We start from the raw sequence: 17,816 nt of genomic DNA, 5'->3' as shown, positions 1-17,816 counted from the left end.
ATGGGCGTCCAGGTGCGCCCCCACCTGGGGGTCTGGCTGTGGCTGGGCGCCGTCCTGGGCCTCAGCCGGGGACAAGGTAAGGACACGGGTGGGGACTTGCCGGGGACGGAGCCCTCGCCTGCCCCCGACCCCCACTGTCGCTGTCCCCAGTGGAATCTGTGCCCAGTCGGTATGCAGGGCAGGACATCCCGAGGGCTGGGGTGGGCCCCTCTGCCAGTGCCTGGGCCCCAGCTGGCTGCTTGACCTTCGGCCTCGCAACCTTTCACCTCACTTTGGGGATGCTTCTGTTTCCTGGTTCTTCTTTAATAAGCAGCTATTAGCCCACCCCTCTTCACTCTGTCATGTTAACATTTCATTTTCAAATCTGCCCCGGACACTTTCTGTGTCAAACTTTCAGACACCGTGAGCCTACAGTAAAGGTGACCCCACCCACCCTGACCTCGGGGTGCTGGCTCTCGGCTTCTAGCACCTTCCCGGCCCCTTCGAGGCACACGGGGCGGGGTGCCACGTGCTCCCCAGCCTCGCCCCCAGCCCCCTATGAGGTCGGACGCTCTGCCTGGTTGTGAGCCAGGCGGTGACAGCCGCCTGGGGGGTCCTCCGGTCCCCGTGGTTCTGACAGGACACACCGCGGGTCCCTTGGGTGCAGCCCAGCGACCGAGGACAAGACGCACTCAGGACCGGCCAGCTGGGCGGCCCCGCCCCGAGGAGGCCCGTGGACAGGGTGCCCCAGCGGTCTGCGCCCCCGGTGTGGGGGCCCCGGAAGGCAGCATGGGGTCCCCAGAGGCACGGCGACACACAGAGGGCTCTTCATGAGCCGCAGCCGGGCCCCCTGCGCACAAGTGGCTTTTCAAGGCCCCCACCCCGGGCCAGACATTCCTGTCCATCCGCCCCTCGCTCCCCGGGAGCCGCCGGGGCCCGGCTCCTCTGCCCCGCTCTGAAGCCAGCATTGTGTCTGCCTGGGCGCCCCCAGCCCCCACCCCTCCCCGTGCACCCCAGCCCGCCGTGGGGCAGCCAGAAGAAACCCGTCTCTGTCTCCATTTTCCAAAAATAGCTGCCCCCACCATGGGGCTCCCGGAAGCCTCCCTGGGAGGTCAGGCCCTGCGCTGGGGCTCAGGCCGCTGCTGTCCCCATCCTCCAGTCGGGGACCCCTACTCCTATGGAGCACCCCCACTCCCCACGGCACCCTCACATCCCCGGCATCCCACCCCCGTGGGGCTGCCTGCTGTGACCTTGGCAGCGGGGGCTCAGCCACAGCCACACAGCTGCTCTGCCCACCCCACCCTGCTTCCGACTGGGGCCCTGAAGCCGGAGGCTCCAGCTGGTGGGGCAGCACCTGCGGCTGCTGGCAGGGTGGTCGCCACACCTCCAGGAAGCTGGCTGGGGCCAGGGACACCCCTCAGAGAGCCAGCAGCGGCAGCCCTGGGACCCCTAGGAGAGCCGGGTCCCCCTCCAGCCCTGGGTGGGGCCTCATCTTCTCAAGGTGCCTGCCCGTTGGGCAGGGCCCGGTCCGACCCCCCGGTGGGGCCAAGGCCTCCTCACATCACTCACAGCAGGCACCCTGGCCACCCCCCCGCCCCCACAGCTGCTGGCGCGGTCACTGGCGGTGAGTCCCGACCACCCTGTCCCACCCCCTCAGCAAGCGGCCGCCTGTGGCTGGCGGTGCTGCCCGAAGACCGGCTGCAGATGAAGTGGGCGGAGTCGGAGAGGCCGGGCCTCGGCTACCTGGTGCAGGTGAAGCCCATGGCAGGTACGGGCCTGCGCCTCCCCGTCGCTGTGAGGGTGGCAGCATGCGCGGCCCTCACTGCGCCCCGTTCTGCGTCTCGGCATCCACACGTCTGCGGGATTCTGCCACACCTGCTCTGGGGGTGGAGCGCAGAGCCGGGGAACCACGCGTGTCCCACGCGGGCCGGTGCCCAGCAACGCGGAGGGCTCCAGTCTCCGGCTCTGGCAGAATCCGCGGCTCTCTGCTCCCGCGCAGAGCCCCTGTGGGTTCTGCGTGCGGGCGGCGCGCGCGGAGGGACATCCGGGACCAGAGGGAGGCCCGGGGGTCCTGCCAGGCCCCGCCCGTGCAGGCCTGCCGTGGAGCTCCGCAGCCGTGACCAGGGCGCGGGTTTTAAAAACCCTAAGGAGAGCTCCCAGGCTCGAGCGTGCAGTCGCAGGAAGGGCAGAGAGTGGCGCGGGGTCTGGAGGACGTCACCACCTGGCGCGCGCGCGCACGCGCACGCACACCCGCCTCCGTGGCCTCCACAGCTCTCCCCGCCCCCGCTCCAGGGGACTCCGAGCAGGAGGTGATGCTGACCACCAAGACCCCCAAGGCCACGGTGGGGGGCCTGAGCCCCTCCAAGGGGTACACCCTGCAGATCTTCGAGCTCACGGGCTCCGGGCGTGTCCTGCTGGCTCGGAGGGAGTTCGTGAGTAAGTCCGCCGCCCTGCGCCGGCTCCCAGCTTCGGGGTGGGGTGGGGGGGCCTGCGCTGTGGGGTGGCTGGAGCTGAGCCTGGCAGCCCCTCCGGGCGGGGGTCCCGGGGCCTGGGTTTGCGTTCCGCCCCCGAGTAGCCACCCAGGAGCCTCGCTTATCACCCCTGACGCCCCTGCCCATTTCCTAGGGCCCCCCCCGGGCCCCCGGAGGCTCTGCTCCCACCGCGGTGGGGTCCTGACTGTCCCTTGTATTTGCCTGCAGTCGAGGACTTGAAAAGTCACCCCGTGGGCGGGAGCAGCCGGCAGCCCCTGGGGGCAGCTGTGGAGCCCTCATCTCCCCTGGTGGGGAGCCCGGACCCCGGGCCCCACGTCACCTCAGCTCCAAGCCAAGGCCCGCCCACTCCTGGTGGGTCCACTGGGGGCGGGGGTAAGTGGCTGGGGTGGGAGGGCGTGGTAATCGAGCTTCTCGCGTGTTCTCTGTGTGTGGCCAGAAACATTTCCTTTCTGCTCGACCTGTAGCTTCCACTGTAGCTTTAACGGGAGCTTGTGGCCGCTCTCTGGGGCCCACTCAGACCCACGGGGTGCAGCTGGTGGGAGGCGACACGGCTGTGGCCTCCCCCAGGGGGGCCCTGGTTGAGGGGAAGGCCCCTGCCCAGCCCAGAGAGGCGGAGTCACGCCGGGGCAGCTGCAGGGGAGAGAGCAGCCCAGTAGCGCGTCCAGGGGGCTGGCTGTGAGGTCTTGCAGGGCAGGGCAGCCGGCGTGCTGCTTTCTGCACAAGGCCTGGCAGGCAGGGCCACGCCTCCCTCATCAGGTGGGGTCCTAGGGCACCGGCCTTCTCAGGAGCCTCCAGTCTGGCCCCGACTGTGGGTGAAGCTCAGGGAGCCCGGTCCTGGGGGGGGGGGGGATTGTGGGGGGCAGGGTGCAAGGCTTCGTCTCCAAAGAGCCCCTGGATGCTCAGAGCGAGCCCACACCGCCATGGGGAGGCCTCCGCAGCGGAGCGGAGCTGTCCACGGTGCTGACCCGCCACCCCAGTCCGCACCGCTGGGCAGCCTCTGCCCCTGGGCCTGGGTGTCAGTTGGCTGCGGGCAGGGGTGGGGGAAGGCCTCACACAGCAGCCCTCACTAGGCGACCCCGCCCGGTGCACGGGGGGGGGGGGCTGCACCCGCCCCCAGAGGGCTCCAGGGGCGGACCCCGCGGACCAGGGTGCACGTGGGGTTTTGAGTCTGGTGAGCCCCGAGCACCTCTGAGGCCCCTGTCCTCCGGGATTCAGCCCTCACCTCACCTGGAGGCCAGGTGCTGCGGCCCCTTGCCCCACACCCTCCCCAGGGAAGGAGATCCCACTCGGGGCCGGGGCCGGGGACAGGGCAGGAGCGGCTCAGGACCCTGCAGCGGCCTTGCCCACAACGCAGCCCCCTCCCTGCCTGCCCAGCCGGCCCCCAATTCCGCTGCACACCACCCACCCCCGCGGACATGATCTTCCTGGTGGACGGGTCCTGGAGCATCGGCCACAGCCACTTCCAGCAGGTCAAAGACTTCCTGGCCAGCGTCATCGAGCCCTTTGACATCGGGCCGGACAAAGTCCAAGTTGGTGGGTCCCAGCCCTCTGCCCTGCGGCCCCTCCTCTGTGGCCCTCGCGGTCCTGTCCCAGCCCCAGGGGCCGGGGCAGAACTTTCTGCTGACTGGCGTGGCCTGCAGCTGCCAGGCTGGGCCCCCGGGGGACTCCCGGGGGACCGATGGGGCTGCCGGCTCCTGGGAGGACATGCTGGCGGGTCCTCTGTGGAGAGCGGGGGCCTTGCGAGCACGGGCTCTCTCCTGGGTGACCCCATGCCCGGCACCTCCTTTCCAGGCCTGACCCAGTACAGTGGCGACCCCCAGACCGAGTGGGACCTGAACGCCTTCGGCACCAAGGAGGAGGTGCTGGCGGCGGTCCGCAGCCTGCGCTACAAAGGCGGAAACACGTTTACAGGTCTGCCCCCCAAAACCCCTCCCCTCTCGCTGCCCTGGGAGTCAGCCTCCCTTCACAGGCTCTTCCCGGACTTGCGAGCTTGTACGTGAACCAGGCCCAGGGCTGGGTGCAGCTGACCCCACGCCCACCCTTGTGAACGGCGAATCATGCGATTTCGCTTTGGCGACAATGTGGGCTCTGCCCCACAGCAAGTGAGCAGTCCCTCCCACGGACAAGCTCTGCAGGAGCTGCCAGTGGGTGTGGGCGTGGCCTTGCTGGAAGCAGGCCCCGCCCCCAGGGGTGTCTCCGTAGCACAGTCTGTTCCCGGTTCCCCACACCCCCACACCGGCCCCCCTGCCCCGGCTGCTCCATGGCAGGCTGTGGGGGGCCTCTGCGGGCAGGGAGGAGGTGGCGTCACTGCCCTGTGGACACCCCGGCCTGGAGGGTCCAGGATGGCCGGCTGTGGTGGGCAGAGCGCGGGGCCGGAGGCTGGAGGAGCAGCCCCGCCGGGAGGGCGCCGGGTCGGGGTGAGGCCCTGCACTGTGTCCCCACTGCTCCCAAGGCCTGGCCCTGACCCACGTGCTGGAGCAGAACCTGCGGCCAGGAGCGGGGCCCCGGCCGGAGGCGGCCACGGTGGTGGTCCTAGTGACAGATGGCAAGTCCCAGGACGACGCCCGCGAGGCTGGCCACGTCCTCAAGGGCCGGGACGTGGACGTCTTTGCTGTGGGTGAGCAGCCCGGGCCTCCCGGCCTCCCCGCCGTGGGGTCCCACCACGCCGGCCCCCTCCCGGGCTGGGGTCCAGTGGCCCCTCTGAGCCTCAGCCCCGAGTCTGCGGTGCGGAAAGGCCCAGCCCTGCTCCTGGAGCTGGTGGTGGTGCCCCAGCCCGGACGTGGGCCCCCGAGGGCACTTGGAGGACGGCCACAGAGCCAGTGCAGGCGGTGGGGAGCGGGCCGTGAGCCGCACCCTCTGTAAACACCTCCCCGCCATGCTTCGCCTCTGCACCAGCCCCTCCCCGGTGGTCCCTCCCGGAGCCTCGCCACCCAGGGCACACGGCTGGGACGGTCCCCGCCCACTGGGTGATCGGGGCATGGCCCGGGGCTCCAGCTGTAAGAGGTGGCGGCAGCTCCGGGGCCCTGCCTCACTCTCCGCGCCCCGTGGGCAGGCGTGAAGAACGCCGACGAGGCGGAGCTGAGGCTGCTGGCCTCCCAGCCGCTGGACGTCACGGTCCACAACGTGCAGGACTTCCCCCAGCTCCGCACGCTGGCCGGCCTGCTCAGCCGCCTCATCTGCCAGAAGGTCCAGGGCAGGAGTCTGCGCAGGGGCCCAGGTGAGCAGGCGGGCAGGGGTCGAGGGCGGGGCCGTCCGCGCTCGCTGCCCAGTTGCTCTGGGCAGAAGGACGGGATCGGGGTCTCTGCCAGGGCCTCCTGAAACCGCGGCTGCCGCATTTCCAAGGCTCCTTGGGCATCTGCAGTCCCCACCTGTGCGACCTCAAGTGGCCGCCAGGGGGAGCAGAAGAGCCTCTTATGCCCGCTGGCCGCGGGGGGGGGGGGGGGAGTTGCGGGGGGGCGGGTTGGCCTTGACCCTGGGCCTTTCCTCCCTCAGCCAAGACAGCTGCAGCCGGGGACCCCCTCTCCACTCCCACCAGCCTGGTCCTGACCCAGGTGACCTCCTCCAGCGTCCACCTGTCCTGGACTCCAGCCCCACAGCTGCCACTCAAGTACCTGGTGGTGTGGCGGCCTTCCAGGGGCGGCGCCCCCCGCGAGGTAAGCGGCCCCCTGCTGCCCCGGGCGAAGTCCCGCACGAGAGGTCACCGTGGGGGAGGGACACGGGGTGTGACCCGATCAGGCCCGAGTCCTCAGGGCGCACTCGAGCCCGTGGGCAGGGTGCAGCTGGCATGGGCACCCACGCCGCCTATGACTGCTCGGTTCCCCGGGAGCAGGGTGCGGGGGCGGGGGGGGCGCTTAGGAAGCCAGACCGACCCCAGCCCGCCTGAGTCCACAGTGCCCGCCGCCCTGGACCGCACGCTGCCCGCCCCATCCGGGCTCTGTTCCAGGTGGTGGTGGCGGGGCCCAGCTCGTCCGCGGAGCTGCACAACCTGACCGCTGGCACGGAGTACCTGCTGTCCGTGCACGCCGTCTCCGAGGCGGGGGTCGGCGAGGGCCTGCGGGGCCTGGTGACCACAGGTGGGGGCGGTCGGCAGTCACAGGTTCAGTCTTCACCCGGGCGGGGCACCGCCCCCACGGGCTGTGTGCCCAGGGAGAGTCACTGAACCGCTCGCTCTGACCCTCGGCGTCCTCCTCCGGATACCAGTGACGTCATGCGCATCCCCGCCCACCCGGACCGGGACTTGTTGCTGTTACTTCTTCCGGGTTTCTGGGACCCTCGCGGCCACTGAGCCGCGGCCCCGGGCCCCATCACACGGCGGCGAAACACCGCCTACGACCGAGCGTGTGCGGTGCACGGGCCACTGGCTCTGAGCGCGCTTGCAGAGCTGTGCACCCGCCGCCACGGTCACGGTCAGCACAGAAGCCCTGAGCCGCTTAGCTCTCCCTGGACCCCAAGCCCACGGCAGCGCCCCGACGACCATGGCCCGCCCACCCTAAGCAGAAGCCCGCGAGGTGGTCGTGTGTCCCCAGAACCGTGGGCTGGAGGCGTGGCCCAGGGTGAAGTGTGGGGACACTCAGAGTGGGCTGCGGGGCCCTGTGTCCCTGGGCCTGTGGCGTGACCTCTGCCTGTGGTGTCTCCTCTCCCAGCGCCTCTGCCTCCACCCCAGGCGCTCGCCCTGGCCGCAGTGACACCCAGGACCATCCGCCTCACCTGGCAGCCCTCGGCCGGGGCCACCCGGTACCTGGTGCGGTGTGCGTCGGCCACCCCCAAGGGCGAGGAGGAGGCCAGAGAGGTGGGCGGTGGAGGAGGGCGGAGGACGGCGGAGGCAGCTGGGGTGACGTTGAGGGGTGGAGCCAGGCGGGCAGGGGCCACGTGAGCACCGCCCACACAGGTGCAGGTGGAGCAGCCGCAGGTGCTGCTGGGAGGCCTGGAGCCCGGCAGGGACTACGACGTCCAGGTGCTCAGCCTGCAGGGGGCGCAGGCCAGCGAGGCCCGGGGCATCCGCGTCAGGACCCGTGAGTGCCCGCCCTCCCGGCCGTCGCCCGCTCCTCCCCGCACACCTGGGGGTGGTGGCAGGTCCCTGAGGCCTTGCTGTGTCCACAGCACCCCTGGCCGCCCCCAGACACCTGAGCTTCTCGGATGTGACGCACGACTCAGCCCGCGTGTCCTGGGAGGGCCCCCCGAGGCCCGTGCGCCTGTTCAGGGTCAGCTTCGTGTCCACCGAGGGCAGCCACTCAGGGCAGGTGAGAGCAGGCTGCTGTCCTGTGGGGTCCCAGGGGTCTGGCACGCCCAGCTGCCCCGCCCCGCCCCGCATTCACAGCTTGGTGCAGGGGGCGCACAGAGCCGCCCCGCCCCCCAGGTCCCCAGTCTGGCTGGCCTGGGGGGTGGGGGACGTGTGTGAAGGGAGGAATCCTAGCATGGCCGTGAACGGCAGCCCGATGAGGCTGGGGAGGTGGCTGCTGTGGGGGTGACAATGCAGCTGCCGGCTGCCTGGGGGGTGGGCAGGGCCCCGCTCTGGGGGTTGAGGGGCCGTCCTGGGCGGGAGCTCAGGCCCGGCCAACATCCCCCACCCGCCCTGCAGGCGGAGGCCCCTGGGAACGCCACCTCAGTCTCCCTGGGGCCCCTCTCCTCCTCCACCACCTACACCGTCCGCGTCACCTGCCTCTTCCCCGGGGGCAGCTCCTCCACCATGACTGGACGCCTGACTACGCGTGAGTGGGCTGTGGGGGGGGCGTCCCAGCCGGGCTGCGGCCCTCCACCCACGGGTGCTTCAGACCAGCACGCACGCAGCAGCGTCTTCTGTGCGGCGCTGGGCCAGCTGGGCTGGGCCCTGGGCCCCTGCATGGGGCTGGCGGACCCCGGGGTGCAGGGTGAGGCGAGGGCGCCCCGGGGGTGGAGTGGAGTTGGGGCTGGGCCGTCTCCAGAAGCAGGCGCAGGCTCGGTCTGCAGCCCCGTCCAGGGAAGAGGGGAGTGTGGGGACAGCCACCACCTGGAGACTGGGGTCCCCTCTGCCCGCCCCCGGGGTGAGCCACGCCCCCGAAACCTCCTTACCAGGCACCCAAGAGCCCCGCTTCGGATGAGTCCCCGAGGGGGTCATGCCGCCCAGCCTCAGTGCCTCGGTCTCTCTCTCTCTCTCCCCCCCGCCCCTCTCTCTCTCGTGTCCCAGGGAAAGTCCCCAGTCCGAGCCGGCTGTCGGTGACCGAGCTGCCCGGGGACCAGGTCCGGCTGACGTGGGCGGCGGCGGCCACGTCCGGCGTGCTTGTCTACCAGATCAAGTGGACGCCGCTGGGAGACGGGAAGGCCCACGAGGTGTGGGGTAGCAGAGCCCCTTCCCCACACCCAGCTCCCTCCCAGGGGCTCACACCGCAGCACGGCACCTCAGGGACCAGCCTGCCCAGCCCTTGGCCTGCGAGCCGGGCCCCTGGGCGAGGCCACCACCCGCAGGGCGGACTCGGTCCCTCTTCCCCACAGATCTCCGTCCCGGGGAACCTGGGTGAGGCGGTCCTGCCCGGCCTGGGGAGGCGCTCGGAGTACGACATCACCGTCCTGGCCTACTACCGGGACGGGGCCCGCAGCGACCCCGTGTCCCTGCGCTACGCCCCCCGTAGGTGGCCCTTGGCTTCGTGGGGCAGTGACAGCCCGGGGAACCCCAGACGCCCCCACTCCCCGAGCCCAGACCGCTGACTGGCAGTTCCCCTGGTTCCTGCCCCTCTGGCTGGGTTGCCGGGGTCCCAGGGCCTCCCTGGGCGGTGGGGGCAGCCAAGGGCCTGAGTCACCTGGCACAACGCATGCTCACCGGGTCCTCCTGGGGCCCAGCTGGCCGCCCTGCCTGTCCCGAGGCCACAGGGCGCGGGGGGGCCGCTGTGGGGCTAGGAGGGGAGTCCTGCGTTGAGGATGGGGGTGGGGCGCGGCGCCGGCTTCCCGCCGTCCTTGCTGAGCCCCGCCCCCTCAGTCAGCCGGAGCCCGCCCTCCAACCTGGCCCTGGTTTCCGAGTCCCCGAACAGCCTTCGGGTGGGCTGGACGCCCCCTGCCGGCCACGTGCTGCACTACCGGCTCACCTACGCACTGGCCTCGGGCTCCGGGCCCGAGAAATCGGTGGGTCTCAGCGGACCCTGGGGTCCAGGTGGCAGGGCGGGGGGAGACGTGTCCTGCCTGCCTGCTGGTGGGGACGCGGCCAGAAAAGTGCCGAGAGGCGGGATGCGCCCAGGTGCCCGGGCAGGCGGCTCAGGTGCCGGGGCCCCCAGGTCTCCGTTCCGGGATCCAGGAGCCACGCGACGCTCCCAGACCTGCTGGCAGCCACCAAGTACAGGGTCCTGGTCTCCGCGGTGTACGGGGCGGGGGAGAGTGCGGCCGTGGCCGCCACGGGCTGGACGGGTGAGTGGGCACGGGGACCTGGCCCCCGGCGGTGCTCCCAGCCCTGCCCCGCACACCCAGGCACCCCCCTGGCCCAGCCATTCGGGGCACCTCTGGGCGGCCGCTGCCCTTTCTGTGGGTGTCCAGGGGCCGAAGTTCAGCCCCCGAGACGGCAGGACCTGGTCCCCTGTCCCTCCCCATCCCTGAGTCATGGGGACCGCAGGCCTGAGGGCCCTGGGGAGGGCAGGGCCGCGGGAAGCAACCGTCTCCGGGCCGCGGGCAGGGCCCCTCCCCACTGACCCCGACCCCCTGTCGCCCCTCAGCGGCCTGCCCGGCCCTCCACCCGAACGGCTCCCTGGCAGGTGGGTCCTCCCGGTGACGCGCCCTCCCTCCCCGGCCCCACCCGCCTCTGCTGCTCGGGGGCCTCTGGGGAACGGGGCCGGGCTGCCGGAGGGGGGCCAGGCGGGCTCCCCGCTTCACAGGAGGGTTCCTCCAGGGTGGCCAGCGCCCGTATCCCCCACCCACAGCCCCCGTCACTGAGGCCCGTCCACGGTCGAGTCCGTGATGGGCACAGCAGTGGCAACGCTGGGGCCCGGGGCCCTGGGCCCTGCCCAGCCCCATCGGCCTGGCTGACGGAGCCCTGGATGGGCAGAGGGGCCCCTGGGTGAGCCTGAGACCCTCCCCACAGAGGGTTGGTGGGGGGGGTGTCCGCCGGGTGTCGGGGGGCCGCCCGTCCTGTGCTGCCGGCCAAGTCCCCCTGCGGTGTCCCAAGAGCAAGTGACGAGGCTGCTGAGACCGGACGCAGTGGGACCCGGTCAGAGCGGAGGGGAAGCGGTCACGTGGGGTCGGGGCGTGGCCACCTGGACAGGCCCCAGGGCCCCAGGTTTCCCCTGGGTGCCTCTTCGTCTCCGCCCTGTCGCTGTCTCTGTGTCCCATCTCCGCCCTGAGCGCCCGGCCTCGGCCTCGGCGTCCTCTCTGCGGCGTCTCCCTGGCCCCGCCCCGCCCCTCCCCGCCCCGCCCGACTCCGCCCCCCGCGTCTCTCCCTCCGCCTCCTGCCCGTCCCACCCTCACGCCGTCCCTTCTGTCCCGGGTCCTCCCCCCACACCGCGCCCCAGGCTTTGACCTGATGGCGGCCTTCGGGCTGGTGGCGGAGGAGTACGCCTCCCTCCGCGGCGTGGCCATGGAGCCCTCGGCGCTGGGCCCCGCCCGGACCTTCACGCTGCTCAGGGACGCCCAGCTGACCCGCCGGGCCAGGTGAGGGGCTGTGGCCCGGTGCGGGAGGGGGCGCACCGGCTGCGGGGGCGTGGCCTCCCGGCCCCCGGGGCGTTTCTGGTGATTCCACAGCAGCCCGGGAGGGAGCTCACTCCCCGAGACGCCGCGTTACACGTGGGGGGACCGAGGCAGGAGAGCGTGTGGTCCCGTGGACCTCACTCTGCCGTCCCGGGGGCCTGGGCCCTGAGGCCCCGCCCCTCGTGCCCCCACAGCGACATCCACCCGGCCGCCCTCCCCCCGGAGCACACGGTCGTCTTCCTGCTGCGCCTGCTCCCCGAGACGCCGAGGGAGGCCTTCGCGCTCTGGCAGATGACGGCCGAGGACTTCCAGCCCGTCCTGGGGGTCCTGCTGGACGGTCAGTCGGGGTGGGCGTGGGGCGGGCCCCGGGGCTATCGAGCCTCAGCGGCTGTGGGTCCTGAGCCACCCCCAGGCCGGGCCGAGGGCCACCCCCTCCCACCCTGGACGGGCGGGGGTCTAGCGCGCGCCCCGCTCTGCCCCCGCAGCCGGCAGGAAGTCCCTGACCTACTTCAGCCACGACCCCAGCGGGGCCTTGCAGGAGGTGACCTTTGACCTGCCCGAAGTGAAGAGGATCTTCTTTGGGAGCTTCCACAAGGTCCTGGAAGGTTCTGCAACTCTCCTGCCTGAGGGCCTCAGCCGCCCCCAAGTTCTGGACCAGAACTGCCCCTACAGGCCCCGGGAGGGGCCCGCGTGGGCACGTCTGGTCCATTTCAAGGAGGAGACTGGCCCGGGGACGGGGTGAGGGCCGGGAGCCTTGTCCCGCAGCCTGGCCACGGCTGTGGGAATCCCTGTCCTGCCTGCAGGTGCACGTGGCCGTGGGCCGCTCCAGGGTGCGCCTCTACGTGGACTGCAGGAAGGTGGCCGAGAGGCCCATCGGGGCAGCGGGCAGCCCCCCTGCCTCCGGCTTCGTCACGCTGGGGAGGCTGGCCAAGGCCCGGGGCCCTCGAGGCGGCTCGGCCACGGTGAGCTTGGCTTTGCCTTGCCCGGCCAGCCGGGGTCTGGGCCGGCTGACCGCCCATCGGAGCCACAGCTACTGACCACCCGCTGCCCTGGTTTGCAGCTCCAGCTCCAGACGCTGTGGCTCATGTGCAGTGACACCTGGGCAGAGGTGGACAGGTGCTGCGAGCTCCCAGCGTCGGTAGGTGGGCACGTGCCCTCCACGGGCCAAGAGTTGGCGGGCAGACAGACCATCCCGGTCATCACAGCCCTAGGGGGCACCCTGGTGGGCTTCCTGGAGGAGGTGGCCTCTAGGGAGCATCTTGGAGGCCCTGGGGACACGGCCGGCTGGAGGTGACGAGAAGGACCCAGCCACAAGGTGCTCAGAGCCGAGCCCACGGGGCCATGACCCGTTCCTGGGACTCCCTCCTGCACCCACGCTGGGCTTTGCCAGGCTGGGGACCCATCGGCAGGGAGAGAGGGGGTCCTGCCCCGGGGCTCGTGCTGGGCAGCGGCCCCAGGAGCCAGCCCCTGCCCCTCCCAGGCACAGGTGTGAAGCTTCCCCGAGGGGCTGCCCAGGGTCAGACCGGAGCCCAGGGAGGGTCCCTCCACCGACGGGCCTCCTTTCTCCCTGAAGGACGGAGCGGCCTGCCCTGCCTCCCCTCCTGTCTGCACCTGCTCCTCAGAGATCTCTGGGCCCCCGGGACCCCAGGGGCCTCCGGTGAGCCCAGGGGCCCCTCCCTGGTGACATCTTGTGGCCACGGGCGGAGGAGGGAGGCCCCTTCCCCCGCCCTGAGGTGGGGGTCTGGCTCCAGCAGCCCTCCCCGGCCTGCCGCCCACGTGGGGCGCATGTCCTGTGTCCCTCGCTGTCTAGTCCACCCCGGCTCCCTCTCCTGAGCTGAACCCCCTCCTCTGGTGAGGGACCCCACACGTCCCACCTCTCCTGGCTGAGGAGGGGGCCCAGGGCCACCCTGCCTGCAGCTCGGCCGTTCCCCCACCACAGGGCAGGCCCAGCCCCTCTGCCACCCCCCAGGGAGGCCCCAGGGCCGACGGCAGGGGGACTGGGGGCCCGTGAGCCTGGCCCTGGGCCGGCTGGTGTGCAGAGCTCCCCAACGCGGGGGCTGCCGGCTCCCGAGTCTGCAGGGCAGCCAGCGGCTGTGGAGGAGGGAGGGCACGGGGCACGCTGGCCTTCTCCACCCCACGGCAGCGGGGACTGGAGCCTGGGCCTTGCCCCCCACGGGCCACACCGGGCTCAGGCCTGCCGTGTCCCCACAGGGCCTCCCCGGCAGGGACGGAGCCCGAGGACAGCAGGGCGTCCCGGGGCCCAGGGTGAGTTGGGGGGGTGCTGCCTGGGGCGGGGGGGCTGCCGGAGCGGCCCTGGGCCTGCTCAGCCCCTCCCCTGCCTGTGTCTGCAGGGAGAGCCCGGGCCGCCCGGACAGACCGGGCCCGAGGGTCCCGGAGGTCAGCAGGGGTCACCAGGGACCCAGGGCCGCACTGTCCAGGGACCCGTGGTAGGTGCTGCTTCCCTCCCCCACTCCCCACTGCCCCCCCCCCCGCCCCGCCGCCCCTGCCGCTCAGTCTGTGTCCCCTCCAGGGTCCGCCGGGAGTCAAAGGAGAGAAGGGGGACCACGGACCCCCGGGCCTGCAGGTAGCGGTGGGAGGGCTCGGGGACCGCACCTCCTCCCGGGGCCGGACGTGACCCCAGCCCGGCCAGCGCCTCTGTTCTCTTCCAGGGCCACCCCGGCCACCAGGGCGCCCCCGGGAAGGTTGGCCTCCAGGGTCCAAAGGTGGGCGAGGAGCCAGCAGGCAGGGTCTGGGGGCGTTGGGGGGGCGGGCCGTGAGCGTGGCCGGGCTCCGCGGCTCTCCGAGCGAGGCCCCGGTGCGTGCCCCCGTGTGGGCCGCAGCGGGAGCGGTGCGCAAGGTCTGAGCCCCCCGCCTCTGCTCTCAGGGAATGAGGGGCCTGGAGGGCACCGCTGGTCTGCCTGGACCCCCTGGACCCAGGGTAGGCACCGCCTCCCCGGGAGCCCCCCAACCCTGCCCACCCCCACTCTCCAAGACTCCTTGGGGCTGAGCTGAGCCAGGTTGCCCAGGAGGTGGCCTGGGAGGCCCCACTCCCCTGGGCGGGCACCTTCCTGGGTCCCGCCAGGCAGGAGAGTGTTCTGGGCCCCCGGCCCCTGCAGCGGCTGCCTGGGGGGGGGGGCGGCTGTATCCCCTGCCGCTGGACAGCCCCATGTGGAGCCCCAGTCACACCTGCGCCCCAACCGCACACGGCAGCGAGGTGCTGGGGTTCTCTGCCTGCTGGCGGGTGGGTGGGGGGGGCACCTCCGTCCCTGAGAAGCACCTTCCTTCCCAGCCCGCCCCCTCACCCGGGGGTCTGTGCTGAGCTCAGTGCCTGAGTGGGGTGCCGGGGGGGCTGGGGGACCGAGCCGCCCCTCTGGGGGGTGGGGGGTGCGCACGGGGCACAGCCTGCAGGAAGGACGGACCAGGGGGCCTGGCCTGGGCCCAGGGCGGTGGGGACCCGAAGGACCAGGCAGGGCCGCGGGTGGGGGCCAGACCTGCCAGGGAATGCAGTCCAGCCGGACCCGGCCTGTGTGTCTCCCCAGGGGTTCCAGGGTGTGGCGGGGGCCCGGGGGGCCGGCGGGGAGCGAGGACCCCCAGGGGCCGTGGGGCCCACGGTAAGGCCTCTCCCCACCTGACAGCCCTACAGCCGGCGGTGGGGGGGGGGACACACGTGTGCTCACTCAATGCTGTCGGTGCCCAGGGAGGCCGCCAGCTGGCACGCTTGTGGCGAGGCCTGTGCAGGCGGGGGTGGGGCTGCCCCTCCCGGGTGGGGCGCAGACGGGTGGGGGCAAGTGCTGGGGCTGGGGGCTCCAGGGGGCTTGGGGCGGGACCGGGCTGCAGCGGGGTCCGGGGAGCTGGGTGGGTGAGGGGGGCTGAGGCCGGGACCCGGGTGTCCCGGCCCGGCTGGCTCAGGCCAGGGGAGGGTCTGTCCTCCTTGGGGTGCTCCAGCGGCAGGGACCGTCCCCGTCTGAGGTGCAGGTCGCAGGGGCCCTGTGACCCTCCGAGGATCAGAGACGGCGCCCACCCGTGGGCTTGGACTCCCTCCAGAGGGACAGGTGGACGGGTGGACAGACGGCAGGCTGCACGCAGTCAGGGCTGCCGGAATTGGAGGGGGGGGGGCGGAGCAGCTGGTCGGGGCCCCTGCCGCGGGCTCACCCCTCTCTCCTCTTCGTCCGGCCCAGGGGCTGCCGGGGCCCAAGGGGGAGCGAGGAGAGAAGGTAAGTGTGTGGGGGGAGGGGCCTGGCACTTCCCGGGGGGGCGGGGGACAGCGCCGGATCCACCCCTGCCCCGTCTCCCCCGCAGGGGGAGCCCCAGTCCTTGGCCGCCATCTACCAGCTCGTGCGCCAGGCCTGCGAGGCCGCCGTCCAGAGTGAGTGTCCCGGACTTCTCATGAGGACCCCCACGCCGCCCCTGTCCCCACAGGGCCGGGCACGCGTCCCCCACCCAGGCCCAGCAGACCCCGCCTCGCCTGGCCTTCCTCCTCATCGAGCCCCAGGGAGCCTGGGAGGCGAGGGCTCCGCCCCACCCCCGCCGACTCGTGCCCCCCACCGCCCCCCCAGCGCACGTGCTGAAGCTCGACTCCTTCCTCCACGAGAGCGGCCGGCCCCCCCTGCCCGTCTCGGAGGCCTCGGGACCCCTGATCGCACACTCTGCGGCCCACCTCCCTGGAGGAGGGGGACGTGCCGGCCCCCTCCCTGAAGACAGAGGTACTGGCCCCTTGGAGAGGATCTGGGGGGACGGCGCCCCCCCACTGTTGGGGGGCTGGTCTCCATGTGGCCGGGTGGGGAGACTGGACCCCTCAGAGTCTGGCCCTGCAGAGCTGGAGGCGGCCCAGCCCCCTGGGCTCCCGCCGGCCGTCTGTCCCCCGTCCTGTCTCTCCACCCCCCCGTCCCTCCTCCTGGCCTCCGATGAGCAGGGAACCGGCCCAGGGACCTTGTCCTGTGTCCGTCCCTCTGACTGGGGCACCCACGGGTGGAGAGGCCAAGGAGGGAGACGCGAGCAAGGAGCCTGGGGGGAGGGGGGAGGGACTGCGCTGTGGGCGGGGGAGGGGCCCCACCTGCGGGAACCCCCAGCTCGGGGCCCAGGTGCAGCACCTGAGGTGCAGGTGCTGTCATGGGGACCCTACCCTGTGCCGCCCCCACCTGGCCTGCCTCTCCCTGACCCTCAGCCACGGAGCCCCCAGTCAGTGCCTGTGGGGGGGGGGCTCAGGGAGCCCCTCCTGAGCTTTCGGCCTCTGCCCGAGGGGCAGAGGCTTCTTCCCGGGTCCCCCCCTTCCCTGGGTCCCCCCTTCCCGGGTCCCCCCTTCCCTGGGTCCCAGCACAGCCCTTCCTCCAGGGGAGCCTGGAGCCCTCGCTCAGACGGGCAGCCCCCGGCCACAGGGCAGTGGGGTCCCGGGGCCCCCAGGAAGAGCAGGTGAGCCCGGCCTGGGGGCAGCAGGCAGCGGGGGTCCCGGGGGAGCCGAGGGTGTGGGGAGCCTGCCCAGCAGGAGCCCCGGGAGGACCCTGGGCTGGGCAGATGTGGACGGGGACACGGCGGCGGGGGGCTCTCGGCATCCCCGCTCTGCTGGTGCCTGGCTGGCCGGGCCAGATAGTGGGGGCTGGGCGGACGGGCTGGGCGTCAACTGTCCACCATGTCCCCGGACCCGCCCATCTTCTCTCCGGCCAGGACAGTCCCCCTGCTGCCTTGAGTGACCAGCGCCCCCGCCCCCGGAGTGCCAGACACCCCATCGGCCAGTCGCTGCAAGAGGACCCCGGAGAGGCTGGGGGGCGGCGGCGGCCGTGGCGGGGCCGGGCAGAGAGGGCGGGCCGGGACCCCGAGGACTGTTCCCACGGTCACATGGTCTCATAAACCGGAGCTCAGCAAGGGCGGCGGCTGCTCATTACGGGAGGGGCGAGGGCGTCCCTGTCCAGTCGTGCAGCTCCCCCCACCCCGTCTCAGAGAGGAGCCACCCAAGCACCCCCGGCCCCACAGTGTGCCCGCTGCCGTGGGGCTCACCCCTTCCCTCAAGGCCACTGAAGCCCCAGCTCCAGCCTCTGGGGCCCAGCCCCCCGCAGGCCAGGGCTCCTCAGCCTGAGCCACGCGCCGGGTCACGCCGGTGGGGTGGGCTTTGAGGACGATGCCCAGCCCGCCCGCCGAGGCTGGTCTGGGTGGTCTCAGCACCCCCCCCACCGGCAGCCTGACCCTGGCCACCCGGGGAACCTCGCCCGCTGTGGGCCCCTCCAGCTGATGCACCGGCTCAAGGCAGAGCAGTTTTCCGGACGCCAGGAAGAACTGGGGGGAGCGGGGGAGCAGCCAACAAGGGGCTCCGCGGGGCCCTGAGAAGCAGAGGCGGGAATGAGGGCGGGAGGAGGCTCCGCAGGGTCCAGAGGCCCGAGACTGGACGCAGCGGGCAGGACGCAGGACCCCGGGCACCGGGAGAGGGGTCAGCGCTGGGCCTCGGGCAGCCCTCAGGAGGGTCTGTCTGGGTCCATCCTGAGAGCTGCCAGAAGCCCCGGGGGCTGGGACCCCCTGAGGGTGAGACCCTGGGGAGCCAGGCGGGGCGGGCCCTCACCCGCTGCCCTCCCGGGTGGAGGCAGCTGAGCCCCTGCGTGGGGTGGCGTGGGCCCCGGGGGCAGGCCCCGGGCTGGAGAGCAGGTTCCCAGTGCTGGCAGTGGCCGGTGGGAGAAGGGGAGCGGGCAGGTGGGTTGTTGGGGTGTCTGGGGTTCCCCA

The 17,816-nt window shown here is 72.5% G+C and overlaps 1 protein-coding gene across 1 annotated transcript; it reads left to right on the top strand.

The window, feature by feature from the left end:
- COL20A1 (collagen type XX alpha 1 chain) lies at positions 1 to 16,891 on the top strand. The gene is made up of 35 exons (XM_045833112.1): positions 1 to 76; positions 1,637 to 1,747; positions 2,272 to 2,415; positions 2,679 to 2,822; positions 3,846 to 4,004; positions 4,263 to 4,382; positions 4,924 to 5,088; positions 5,524 to 5,688; positions 5,973 to 6,124; positions 6,415 to 6,544; positions 7,115 to 7,260; positions 7,360 to 7,483; positions 7,572 to 7,711; positions 8,050 to 8,179; positions 8,635 to 8,777; positions 8,940 to 9,076; positions 9,407 to 9,563; positions 9,713 to 9,842; positions 10,145 to 10,183; positions 10,937 to 11,075; positions 11,306 to 11,448; positions 11,597 to 11,706; positions 11,915 to 12,073; positions 12,172 to 12,249; positions 12,685 to 12,768; positions 13,323 to 13,376; positions 13,642 to 13,695; positions 13,781 to 13,834; positions 13,996 to 14,049; positions 14,651 to 14,722; positions 15,290 to 15,325; positions 15,411 to 15,459; positions 15,668 to 15,814; positions 16,443 to 16,520; positions 16,773 to 16,891. Exons 1-35 carry the CDS (start codon positions 1 to 3, stop codon positions 16,796 to 16,798), a joined length of 3,849 nt encoding a protein of 1,282 aa, XP_045689068.1. The 3' UTR covers positions 16,799 to 16,891.
- The last annotated feature ends 925 nt before the right edge of the window (positions 16,892 to 17,816 follow it).

The sequence above is a fragment of the Phyllostomus hastatus genome, unplaced genomic scaffold, assembly GCF_019186645.2.
Source record: "Phyllostomus hastatus isolate PE091 unplaced genomic scaffold, TTU_PhHast_1.1 phas_contig_17, whole genome shotgun sequence".
Taxonomy (NCBI): Eukaryota; Metazoa; Chordata; class Mammalia; order Chiroptera; family Phyllostomidae; genus Phyllostomus; species Phyllostomus hastatus.
Note: the sequence above shows the minus strand (reverse complement) of the source record. Positions and strands in the feature narration are given on the sequence as shown.

Bases quoted from the DNA above. Each gene is read 5' to 3' on its own strand.
- COL20A1 (XM_045833112.1), top strand. From the start codon at position 1: ATGGGCGTCCAGGTGCGCCCCCACCTGGGGGTCTGGCTGTGGCTGGGC. The intron at 14,723-15,289 runs GTAAGGCCTCTC...CGTCCGGCCCAG, and splicing joins CAGGGGCCGTGGGGCCCACG to GGGCTGCCGGGGCCCAAGGG. The intron at 16,521-16,772 runs GTGAGCCCGGCC...CTCTCCGGCCAG, and splicing joins GGGGCCCCCAGGAAGAGCAG to GACAGTCCCCCTGCTGCCTT.